The sequence below is a fragment of the Canis lupus genome, chromosome 13 (assembly GCF_048164855.1).
Source record: "Canis lupus baileyi chromosome 13, mCanLup2.hap1, whole genome shotgun sequence".
Classification (NCBI taxonomy): domain Eukaryota; kingdom Metazoa; phylum Chordata; class Mammalia; order Carnivora; family Canidae; genus Canis; species Canis lupus.
The window spans coordinates 31,847,616-31,860,116 of record NC_132850.1 but is presented as its reverse complement, the minus strand read 5'-3'; the positions used below and the strand labels follow the sequence as shown (position 1 = coordinate 31,860,116).

At 35.4% G+C, this 12,501-nt stretch overlaps 1 protein-coding gene across 5 annotated transcripts in view; it reads left to right on the top strand.

Moving 5' to 3' along the window:
* Positions 1-12,501, top strand: part of ATP2B1 (ATPase plasma membrane Ca2+ transporting 1) — a 128,474-nt gene that overhangs the window by 91,253 nt on the left and 24,720 nt on the right. For all 5 annotated transcript variants that reach the window (XR_012005785.1, XM_072773034.1, XM_072773032.1 and 2 more), the window contains exons 9-12: positions 1,484-1,698; positions 4,140-4,382; positions 5,699-5,940; positions 8,462-8,699. Coding sequence is in view for 4 of the 5 variants with exons in the window: in XM_072773034.1 (XP_072629135.1) it covers positions 1,484-1,698; positions 4,140-4,382; positions 5,699-5,940; positions 8,462-8,699 (938 nt within the window). In the remaining variant the exon portion in view is untranslated. The remainder of the gene's footprint in view (positions 1-1,483; positions 1,699-4,139; positions 4,383-5,698; positions 5,941-8,461; positions 8,700-12,501) is intronic.

Sequence of the window (12,501 nt, the reverse complement as noted above, 5' to 3'; positions counted from 1 at the left end):
TATTACAGATCCTGATAATATCACTGTAGCTTAGGGACTCTTATCCCCATTTTATGTGGCAGGAACTCATAATAAGTGGTCAGGTTAGGATGAATGAAGACTGCCCAGTTCACAAGCCCATACTCTTTCTTATCTGTGAATTTCTCATGATAACTGAGAGCAGTAGACAGAATGCTAGTAGTGTAGTTTCTCAGAACAGATTACTCAACTGTGTTTTATTTTTTCGAAAGATTGATTGGAGAGAAAGAGAGTACATGTGTATGAGTGAAGGGGAGGGACAGAAGGAGAGGAAGGGGGCAGAGAATCCTTAAGCAGACTCCCTACTGAGCACAGAGCCTAATAAAGAGCTCAGTCTCAGGACCCTGAGATCATGACTTGAGCCAAAGTCAAGAGCCAAGCACTTGATCAACTAAGCTACCCAGGTACCCCATGACTATATTTTAATAAGAAATTTCACCACACATTTTGCTCATCTTTTTACTGAAGATGAAAAATTTTTTTTTCTTAAAATTACTTAAATTGAATTGATTAGTTAGAGCACCATCCTGGTGAGACCAGTTTCCAAATTGCTATCCTCACTATAAAACACCTGTTAATACAACCACTTTTTATGGGGGGCAAAGAGCAGAAGCAGAGCTCTTAGCTAAAAACAGAGCATGCCCTCCAGTATCATCTATGTGAAAGAACAAGTGGAGGAATCAGCATCTTTTATTAAAAGTATATTGAAAAAGTGAGGCTTTTGTTTCTGTTCTTAAGTTTATCCAATAGCCAATATTTGCTTTTTGTAATATATAGCCAAATAGTAATCCTGCCTCAGTGTTGGGGAAAAGGGTGGATTGTTTGGGGGAATGGGAAAATGGTTGGATTATTAGGTGCAAATATGTAGATTTGTCTTATTTTTTAGTAAACATTTGTAAAAGGCTAAATAGTCCACAAAATAGGTAAATGGCTTATAAAACATGAAGCACTAAGGATAGATGAAAAAATAACAATTGAGAATTTATTAATAAAAAACATAGGATTGAGTATTTAATTCCAAGTCTCCCCATTGGTAAGATTTTTACCAGCTTCTATTTCAACATTAAGCAGTTGCCAGCATATAAAGTACCTGCTTACTCTAAGCTTTTGGTATTTCCTTGTCGTTGCCTATTATTTTGTCTTAGCTTTAGTAGAAGGCTGAAGATACAGTTAAGTCTAGGAATCACACTTTCTACCAGCGCTCCTGGGGACAAGGGCTATACTTGGAAGCAGAAATTTAAATCTGACAATGCCAAATGATGAGTTAGGTGCCAAAAAAAAAAAAAAAAAAGTTAACAGTTTCTCAGAGAAATTTAAGTAAGTATCATCAAACCAGTGGTAATTTCTTCCAGTGGCTAATATGTACCTGACAATGAATAGTGTCTGACTACTGAAATAATGGCATCTTTTTTCTTCTTCTTCTTATTTTTCTTCTTCTTCTTTTTTTTTTTTAATATACTGAAAGGTTTGTTGATGTCTGCCATCACAGTTATCATTCTGGTATTATATTTTGTAATTGATACATTCTGGGTTCAGAAGAGACCATGGCTTGCTGAGTGCACACCAATTTACATACAATATTTTGTGAAGTTCTTCATTATTGGAGTTACAGTTCTAGTGGTTGCGGTACCAGAAGGTCTTCCCCTTGCGGTCACTATCTCGCTGGCGTATTCAGTCAAGGTAAGCAGGAAAGGGTTAAGTGGATTTACTAAGTTTAAAACTTTCCTTGGTGGAGAAAATTCATATCTCTGGTTACTCTTTTCTTTCTGGTTCTGAAAGTAGAAGTTTTCCATAAATTTATAATTCCCTTTATAAATGCTATCACGGGTCTCCTCATCCTCGCTGCTCCCCGCCCCTGCCCCCAAGTTGAAAGTCTATATACATCAAGATGTATACACTTCCTCACAGGGCATTCTTGACACAAAACCAAGCACAACACTGCGAGGCAAAGTTCTAGTTTAATTTTCACTGTATGGTAGTTCCATTGCAAGTCACATCACCTCCTTATCCCCCATCTCTATAGTTAAAGTAAGAATGCTTGTCATTGACCTGTGGGGAAAACAGTGAAGAGGCTTCTCTCCAGTCCAAAGTTCATGAGCCTCCTTGTTTCTGCTCTCCTGTCCTCATCATAACACAGCTGAGCTTCCACACAGTAGACAGACTCCGGTTCCTAAAATATAATTCAGCTATATTATTTCCTAAGCATAAAACACTTAGAAAAAATCCTACCCGGAGTGGCCCTCCTGACCTCTCGGGCTTCATCTTGTACCTGTCTCCCTCTGGTCACACTCTTCAGCCTCACTGACATGTGTCACAGAATCTGGGGCCTACTTGTTCCTTCCTGTGAATTACCCGCTCTTTATTCAAGTCTCTTCCAGTGTTACCCGTGGTAGCTCAGCTCTTGTTTTCCAAGTAGAATGCTAAAAATGAGCTTTGACTCCTTTGCTCACTACTGTTTACCTGAAGTTGTAATCTGGTTGATGATTACTAATACTTCAATTAATTTTATATCTTATATGGAAAAGGTGAATTAGATCTTTAAAAAGGTTTAGCTAGGGCAATTTTGATCTCTTAAAATGGCTTTGCAGATAAAATTATACTTAATGGGGAAGAAGAATGCTACTCTTGTTAATTTTCTGATGTTAAATTTGCTATTCTTAAGTAGTATTGCTGTGGTGATGAGAAATATTAATAGTCCTAGTTTCTGCTTTAGCACTCTGATCCTCAGTATTCCAATACATTTTTATAATAAACCTATTATGATATGAATATGGTTTGCTTACTGTTTGAGTTTATTTTCTTTAAGTATATCTTTCATTTTCAAATGGTAAATGTTTCAGTGTGATGAAATATAGTGTAATCACCTATTTGTCTTTTTTTGATGTTTTGAAATAATTAGAAATAATTAGGGTAGACAAGTTTTAGATACTGTTCATTTTATCAGTTCTGTCAGTTCATTTTGAGTAGTCATTAATAACATTAATTTTTCAGTGGATCAAAAAGATATAGGCAGAATTAATTTATATTTCTTTAATAGAAAATGAATAAAGAGCATTTTAACTACTGTTCTTTAAGTTTTTATTAAATGTTTAGCCCATATGTTATTAATTACTGTTCTTTTTCTCCATCCTTTATTAGTACTGTGCAAAATTGAGCACCTTTTTTTTCTTTTTTGAGCACCTTTTTTTCACTGTAGGACTTCATTCTTTTAATCTTGAACATTCATGCAAATCACAAGTAATTTGGGAGGTACACCTTTCTTCCCTATATTTATTTCTTCAAGGAACCTATTTTGCAGTATCCTACATATTAGTAGTCACAGAACATACTTTGTAAAATAGCTCTATGTAGTTTTTAACCCATTCTACATTTTTGAAAATGAATTATCAAGCATTTTCATTTAAATGCCTTTTGGGGCTACTGTGAAAACTCTTGGTTTTTTAGAAACTATTTTGTTCTTGTAAATAAGAGGAAAAGATTATCATAAGGATGAGAATACCAGGTATACTGGCATATGGAAAAGATAAAAATGACCCACTCTGGTTTTGATATGTTATCTCAGTCTGTTAGAGTGAAAAAAAAAAAAATCAGGCAGCCGTATACCCACAAATCTGTATTTTAACTGATAAAAGCTACTTTTTCCGTGGTGATTTGTTTTCCACTTTATAAGGAGACTTAATCCTTAAATGTCATATGCTTTTACAATGCTTCAAGTACCACTGTACTTGGAGGACAGATTGTCATTGCTCTTATATAATGTGAAGACACTTCACAGAGGCTGTGGGAGGCTTAGAGTCAACATGATTTGCATATGAGTGCAGGTGTCTGTATTCACTTACTAGATTAGGTTAGGCACTGGTAAAAAAAAAAAAAAAAATTGAGACTACAGAAAGGCAGTATGCTCTTTAGCTTATTTAAGTAGGTCAAATATAGTAAAATTCTTCCAGTATTAAATTGGTGCTTTATACTGTATACCTGTATATAGCTGAGAGTTTTAGTTCTTAATTTAAAGGACTTTACAATTTTATGTAATGAGATGATTGGTTTTATATATAGCTTAACTAGTGTTTTTTTGTTGTTGTTGTGTGTATGTGTGTGATTTTTCTTTTTTGTCGCCATAGAAAATGATGAAAGATAATAACTTAGTAAGGCATCTGGACGCTTGTGAAACCATGGGAAATGCTACAGCTATTTGCTCAGATAAAACAGGGACATTGACAATGAACAGAATGACTGTTGTTCAAGCTTACATAAATGAAAAACACTATAAAAAGATTCCTGAACCAGAAGCTATTCCACCAAATATTTTGTCCTATCTTGTAACAGGAATTTCTGTGAATTGTGCTTATACATCAAAAATATTGGTAAGGTTTCTTTAATAATTTACGTATGAAAATTAGTTTTAAAATGTGTAATAATAGATTATATGTAGCTCTTCAGACCTACCCTTATTATATATAAATTGGAGAGCTGAATGTGTTAAGGTTTTAAAAGTCATATAGTTATACCATTTATGTTACGAGTAAAACCTGTTGATCAGCTTAAACTTGGTTTACTTGTGTTTTCCTCCTCCTTTATTGTGAATTTCCCCTGTTCAGAAACTCTCAAGCCTTATAACTAGAACAAGTTCTTAATTTTAAATTCTTAGCTTATTTTGTGAAAGACCAGACTATCTTACTATATAGAAAGTAAACTCAATTTTCTCAAGAAAATTTTGAAGCCAGACTTTAACTTAAATGAATATGTTTTTATATATGCTTGCTATATTCTCTGTTTGGTTTCTTAGTAGATCTTACCAATGGGCTCATCTTTAGACCTTTTGAAACTAACTCAATAAAGTAATTTTAGACTTTGTGCTGCCTTAGAATAAAATATTTTTAACTTTGCAAGTTAAAAGTCTTATTTGCAACATAAAGTATGGAATTGCTGGAGTTTGGTATGTGTTCTAGTGATTTATGGATGAAGACCATGAACAGAATTAATACAAGTTGTCTAGCAAAAATATGCATGAATTGGATTATTAGATTGAAAAGTTACCAGATCCTGGTTCTAGATCTAGCTTTGCCTTTTACTAGCTGAAAGCCTGAGCTTTATTGTCTTCAATTGTTAAGTAAAGATGATCACATCTGGCCTTATAACTGTAGTGATAATTCAATTACTTGTGAAGATTCTATGAAGGAAATAAAGCTTTTATATATATTTAAAGCAACAGTGCTTTATTTTAATGCATATTCTTTTAAGTTTAAAAACTTGTATAGTAGACTTAATTTTGAATTATTCAACATAAATGTTCAATGAAAACAGGAAGAGAAAAAGGAAAAGAATTAAAATTTATTAAATCTGTGTGTTAGGAGCCAGCTTTAAACTTTACATGCCTTTATCTCACACAATTCTTGGGTCATAAGTGCAACTGTTTTCCAGATGCTGAAGCCAAGGACCACAGCAGTGGGGTAAAATTCACGTAGCTAGTAACTGGCATGGCTGAGATTGGAATCCATGTCATTCTCGCCCCAGAGATCCTTCCTACTGTACCTTTTTATGTCCCTCTTTGAAATGCTGATATTACTAGAAATTTCCTATATAGTTTTGTTTTAGAATGTCTCATTCTATTTTACATTATAAATTAAACTGTCATAGAGAAACAAGATGATACTAGCTTCTAAACCTTTTTCTCTTATAGCCACCAGAGAAAGAGGGTGGATTACCTCGTCATGTTGGTAATAAAACTGAATGTGCCTTGTTGGGACTTCTTTTGGATTTAAAACGAGATTATCAGGATGTTAGAAATGAAATACCAGAAGAAGCACTGTACAAAGTCTACACCTTCAATTCTGTTAGGAAGTCCATGAGTACTGTCCTGAAAAATTCAGATGGAAGTTATCGAATATTCAGCAAGGGTGCATCTGAGATAATTCTGAAAAAGTAAGAGTAAAATGCTTAGATGAATAAATTGCTCGTAGTTGCTTTATGGAATTACCTACATGTTATTACTGTTGCTATTTCCTTTTTTGTGCACATCAGGCATTTGATAGGACTTCAGAGCTTTTCAGTATTTTTTAATGCTATCTAGATACTTGCCCATGCTACTCTGCCATTTTGGTACTTAGGTTCCTTTTATCTCATAGTATTTTGCTGTAGGGAAAATATTCCATTACATTCAATTGGGTAGACGTAATGAAGTAAACCTTGATCTTTGTTTTGAGACATGTGGATTCCGTTGTTATAGAGGATCATGAAAAATAAAGGCTGCCTGGGAAGAAAAACTCAAGTCTAGATCTTCAACACCACATTGTAGATAGTGAGCTCAAAATATGTGATGAATTATAGATAAGTGTTTAGAATAGCAAAGCGTGAACACTAGATCTTAAGAATTCTTTTATATCAGAGTGAGGTTTTATGTTTATGCTGCTGCATTGTCATATTTAAATATCTTCTGTCATTTTGAATGACCATCTTTCTCTTTTACTGTCCTTTTATAGACGAGTAGTTTCAATTTTGACATTACATATTGATGTGTAATTTCCCTAATGTTTGCATGTTATTATAGGTGTTAAAATTATTTTGGTTTCTTTAAATCCACTGGAGAAGTAGAGAATTTAAAAACACAGTTTGAGAGCAGCCTTGGAGAATTAGAGCTCATTTGAAATTATAACATTTAAAATATCTTTATTTTTAATTTGCTTCTGTGTAGATTATAATCCAGTGTTATCTTGATGAACACTTGTCAGATTATATTCTAACAGGTTTACGAAACAGGTCTATAAATAAATTACTGAAAAGGCAGCATATGACAGATGGTTGCAGAGTTTTAAGATGAGATCATTGTCATATAAAAGCTGTGGCACTTTAGATAGGTTTTGGTATGAAGTAGGAACATCAGGGTAAAGGAAGCCACGTAAGGGAAAGGAGGTGAGAGTACACAGGCCATATTGGGGAGGTGGCTAGTCGCACAGTTCAGCTGGGTAGTAATGGGCTTTTGTGACACACAGGCCACAGAGAGCCTTCTTCCCTTTACTGTACACTTGGTTATCTGATGTCAGTGTGAAAGGTTCGAAATCTGTCTCATCCGTGTCTTGCTGAACAGCAGATAGGTGGTACAGAGATTCTGAATCAAAACCAATCAAACTTTTTGGCCACCAACACTGCAACAATGAAATAAAATAATGCATATTGAAACATCTAGCTTGGAGTCTGATAGAAAATAGTCCCACAGTAATACTTATATTTTGTCGTAGGGGCTCTTACACATTAGGCTAATAAGCAGGACAAATTAAGTGGGCCAGAGGATGTAACTGGAGTATTTTTATCAGGTAGTTGAAGGATCAAATCTGTGATTGAAGACAATTCTTATATCAGGAAGTAAGGTGGGTTGGGGTGAAAGAAAGGATGGACAGGAGACAGATATTAATTAAGAAGCTATTACAGTGGCTCTAGCTTGAAGTAAGAGCCAGAAGGATGCAGTAGCAGTGGAAACAGAAAGGAGAGGCAACGTTTAGGAGACCATTAAGAAAACAAATACAATGGGACTTAGGAGCTGATGCTATATAGTGGATGTGGCAAAAGGAAGTGTTCAGGTAAACACTTTAGATTTAGATTTACGTTGAAATTATTGGGGCTAATGTGAATGTTAATGTTGAGGCAGTGTTTAGTCTTGCATGCAGTAGGTTTAAGGTGTTGATACAGCATCCAAATGGAGGTCCTCAAAGTGATGGAGAGCTTTGGAAAATAAAACAGAAGATTTGGATTTGGCAGTCCCCCACCTAGAAGCAGGAGGAGGTGGCATCACCAAGGGAGAGCCTCAGAGAAAGGAGTCATGAAAAATAAACTTTAAATAGGGAAGTGTACATAGTGTGACTTCAATTTACTACATAATTAAAAGTTTGTAGTTAGTGTCACTGAAAATAAAACTTTTGTCATTATCTCTCTCATTCCAGTAGAATGCTTATTTTAACAATAAGTTATTTTTTTCTTTCATGGTTATATAAAACAATATAGGTGATGAAACAACATCTCAGGTAAGGGGTTGATTGAACTTGACTTTTTACTTTAAAAGAAAAATACTTGTGAATTTTGTGTTAAAGTTAATGCTGAATTCTGTACCAAGGTGGGCAGGTGTGTAGTTTATTCTCCTCTGCCACTAGAGGAAACCAGATTATTTGTGAAAATTTAAAAGCATAGCATTTCCAAAAGAAAAGGTTTAGAGAATATCTAGAGTAACTGATAAAGTGGAGAACTGTCAAATGAGAACCATAAAGATTAGAACTGTTGTGTAAAGGGGAGGGTAAAAAGCAAATGTGATTTAAGTCTGTAGAAATGCAACATACACAATTCTCTAAATTCCAGATGTCACATCCCATGATTTCTAGCCCTTCCAATTCACTTAAATGGCATTAACCATTAATTTTGTTAATTATTGATGTTTGGATTCAACATTTCCTTTTAGGTGTTTCAAAATCTTGAGTGCTAATGGTGAGGCAAAAGTATTCAGACCAAGGGACCGTGATGATATTGTAAAAACAGTGATTGAACCGATGGCATCAGAAGGCTTGAGAACCATATGTCTTGCATTCAGAGATTTCCCAGCAGGAGAACCTGAACCAGAGTGGGATAATGAAAATGATATTGTCACCGGCCTTACGTGCATTGCTGTTGTGGGGATTGAAGACCCTGTGAGACCTGAGGTGGTGAAACGTTCTGTGCTCTGCATGTGCAGAATCTCTTAACCCTAGGGGATCCAGGCACTGACTGGAACCAGCTTTCTAGTACATTCTTGGTGTTTGTGATTTTACTCTTTTCCTGGGTGAATCCAAAACAGGTGAAAAAATAGTGCTAGTGATGTATATGCTACTTATTGACAGTTTTTAATTAGACCACTTCTCTTTGGGATCTTATGTACTGATAGTACCATAACCTAGCACAACGCCTTGAACTGGGTGGGTTTTTCAGTTGATATTTATTCACTTATTTTTTTATTTTTAAGTCCTTTACATCTTTATTTTGTTTTTAAAGATTTTATTTATTTATTCATGAGAGACACACAGAGGCAGGAACATAGAGGGAGAAGCAGGCTCCCTGTGGGGAGCCCGATGTGGGACTCGATCCCAGGACCCCAGGATCATGCCCTGAGCCAAAGGCAGATACCCAACCACTGAGCCACCCAGGCTTCCCTTTCAATTGATATTTATATTAAATAATAGATGCAATAACTTACTTGTTTTCAGTTTCTAACCAGCCCTGTTCAGTAGAATTTTCTTACAGTGATAGAAGTTTTCTATATGTTGTTTACTATGGTAGCTCCTCACCACATGTGAATACTGAGTTTTTGTGGCTAGTACAACTGGAAAATGGAATTTTTGAATTTTATTATTTTAAATATAAACATCCTGTTGTCGTATTTGACAGTATGCATCTCTAGACTTTTCTTTTCTTTGTTAAATCATTTATTTTAAAATGTATTGAGCAACTATGTCTGCTATGTGCCAGGCATTATACTAGGGTACCATAGACATAAAGATTTTTGAAATCTATTCCCTGGCCTCAAAGAAGTCACACTTGGGTGAGAATGGACAAACATGTAAATATAACCCATGATGTTAGTACATCGTTAGATTTATTTAGAGCATGTCATATAGGCACAGAACATGAGTTCCCAACTTTGTTTAAAGCAATAGCATCTTTTTATTGAATTCTTACTGTGTGCTAGATACTATGCCACCTGCTTTACGTGTGTTATTTCATTTAATGTTCACCTCTGTGACTTACTACTCAATTAACAGATGAAAAAAAAAATTGAGGTATGTAGACATTAGCTCTGGACCACAGAACTAAACTAGTCTGTTCAAATCCTGTCTTTGTCTAAAACATGTGTACTGAAAAGACCGCTGGCTCTGTTACCCACTCAAGGGGTCATGTAAGACTTCTGAGAGGTTAATTACCTGATCTGAGTCTTAATGGATGCAGTGTTAACTGGACCACAAGGGACAGTTGTAAGTTCATTCTGAGCAAAGAAGTAACATGAGTAAAAGCACAAAGGCAATAACAGCTTTTTTGTTCAGTGACTCTCAGCTAGTTGATTCAACATCCAATGTGTAGTACCAGGTATATTTTTAGGAACTGGAAATAGTGCAGTGAACAAAATACTGATGAAGTTTGTCTTCTGGAGAAGTAAGACAACCAAACAGACAAAATGATAAGTACTTGGATAATATGCCAAGTGAAAATATATTCTGTAAGGAATAAGACTTGGTCCCTGCCCTCAGGGGCTTTATATTGTTGCTGGCCTATGAAGGGATTGGGAGGGTAATATCAGATGACAGTTCCAAGCATGAAAAGGCTATAAAGGATGTGCTTAAAGGGGGTGAAATTAGTTAACTTGAGAGAGACCACATCAGGAAATCTCTGAGGATATGACATTTGAACTGAGATCTGATGGCTAAAAGGGAGCCCGCCATATTAACAGTTGCAAGAAGAATATTCCAGGCAAATGGAAAAGAAAATGCAGAGAAAGGGCCAAGTATGAGGAAATATTAGCTATTTCAAAGATAGAACGGAAGCCAGTATGGCCATAAGCCTAGACAAGAAGGGGCAGATAAGATTACCTTTGGTCTTAAAAGACAAGGAAAGTTCTGAATTTTATTCTAAAACTCACTGGGAAGTAATTAAAAAAATTCAGACTGGGAAGTGACATAATTTGTGTTAAAATACTCTTTTGGATACTGTGTAAGAAATAGAGGAAATAAAGCAGGGAAGCCAGGAGATTATTGCAGTGATTCCAAGCAAGAGATGATCATGACATATCACTACACTTAGTGTGACAGGGAAGATGAAAAGAAAGGGATAATTTCAAAATAAATGGAGGTAGAACCAATAGGAATGAACCTGTTGGGTTGGAATTTACTATTTTGACATTGTTGAGGTGTCTGAAACATCCAAATGTATGTCATGTAGGCATTTGGACCTAGTAGCCTGAAAGTGGCCTAGGCTGGAATAGTCACATGAGGGTTTCTGGGAGATTTCCTGAGGAAAGTAGAGCTCCACAATTAGATGTCTTATAGAGGAGGCACAGTCAGTCTCCTTGCATCACTGGGTGAGTGGTAGATGGCATTACCAATGGAATAAGAATCAGAAGCCTATTTAGAAATGATGAAATATCCAGGTGGGTAATGTTTACCAACTTTTGGTCAAAGGGAAACCAAAGTTTTATACATTGATTTATGGCTTAACTCCTACCTAAATGTGGTATTAAATCAGGGTGTCTACAACTTTGTCCTTTGGAAAATAGATTGCTGTTATCATTGAGGTTGATGGAGAGTTTCATCTTTTTTTAAACATGAAAGTGGCACTTAATTTTTTTTTTAGTATCACAAAATGAGATGGGTATTTTGAAACTAAAGTAGGCAGTGTAATATAAAGCAGCTTTCTCTGAGTGGGTATTCTGGACTATGCATTTCTGATATAGAGGATTTTGATTAATTAGATATCTAGAGTAAATCCAGCTTTATTGCATATGCATAGGTACTTGAACAAATAATTGGCTTCTCTTCAATTTCTTATCTGTAAAAATGGAAGTGGTTTGTGAGCTTTGTGTGGTATTTGGTATGGTTAGTGAGCCATTAATAAATGTTGATTTGCCCTTAAATATTACTTGTCACATGGTTTTAACCTGAGACCAGTTTCTCCCAATTATTCATTGTCCCCCTTTTCCACATGATCTCAGGATATACCACCCAATCAGTGAGTGCTTGGGTGAACAATTTTGGGTTACTTTTTATCTCATGAGGTAACAGAGCATATATTACATTTATACAGCAAACTGATGTTTTCAAAATTGAATACGGATTTTTCTTTTTAAGTAATAGAAGTATGTGCTATGTGAAAACACAGTTTTGTCTAGATAGGCCATGAAAGCTGCTTGCAGAGACATTACAGTTAAACTGTATTTACAGTAGAAGTCATAAACCATCCACCTGCAAAGCCAAATTTAGCCTTCAGTCAGATTTTCCTTGGACCATGTGGGGGTGTGTGTGTGTGTGTATGTGTGTTTAAAGCATTATATATTGAGAGAGTGTACACAAATGTAGGTTTCTGCTTTCTCTTCAAGTGGTAGGTTCTGTCAACATTGGATGTCTGTTCTACCATAAAATAAAGGCTAAAGCCAAATAGCTCTCATTAGGCATTAGTCTTGGGTTTGTAACTGTCAGTGTTTCTCTCATTTATGTTATAGGAATTTGCATTTGAATCTTCTGCTCAAAAGGAATCAGTATGGAGTTCCTGGTTAGGGAAGAATCGGAAGTATTTTCTAGGCAAAGGGAATCATGAGAAGCGGAGACACAAACAGTATATAGATGATTCATCCATCAATTGTGTAGTAGAGAAAATTTTTAGATAAATCTAGAAAACTATTCTGAGGTTCAAGTGTGATACTCTATTATACTAAGAACTTTGCAGTTTATAGTGTAACAGTAGAGGAATCATGTATTTTTA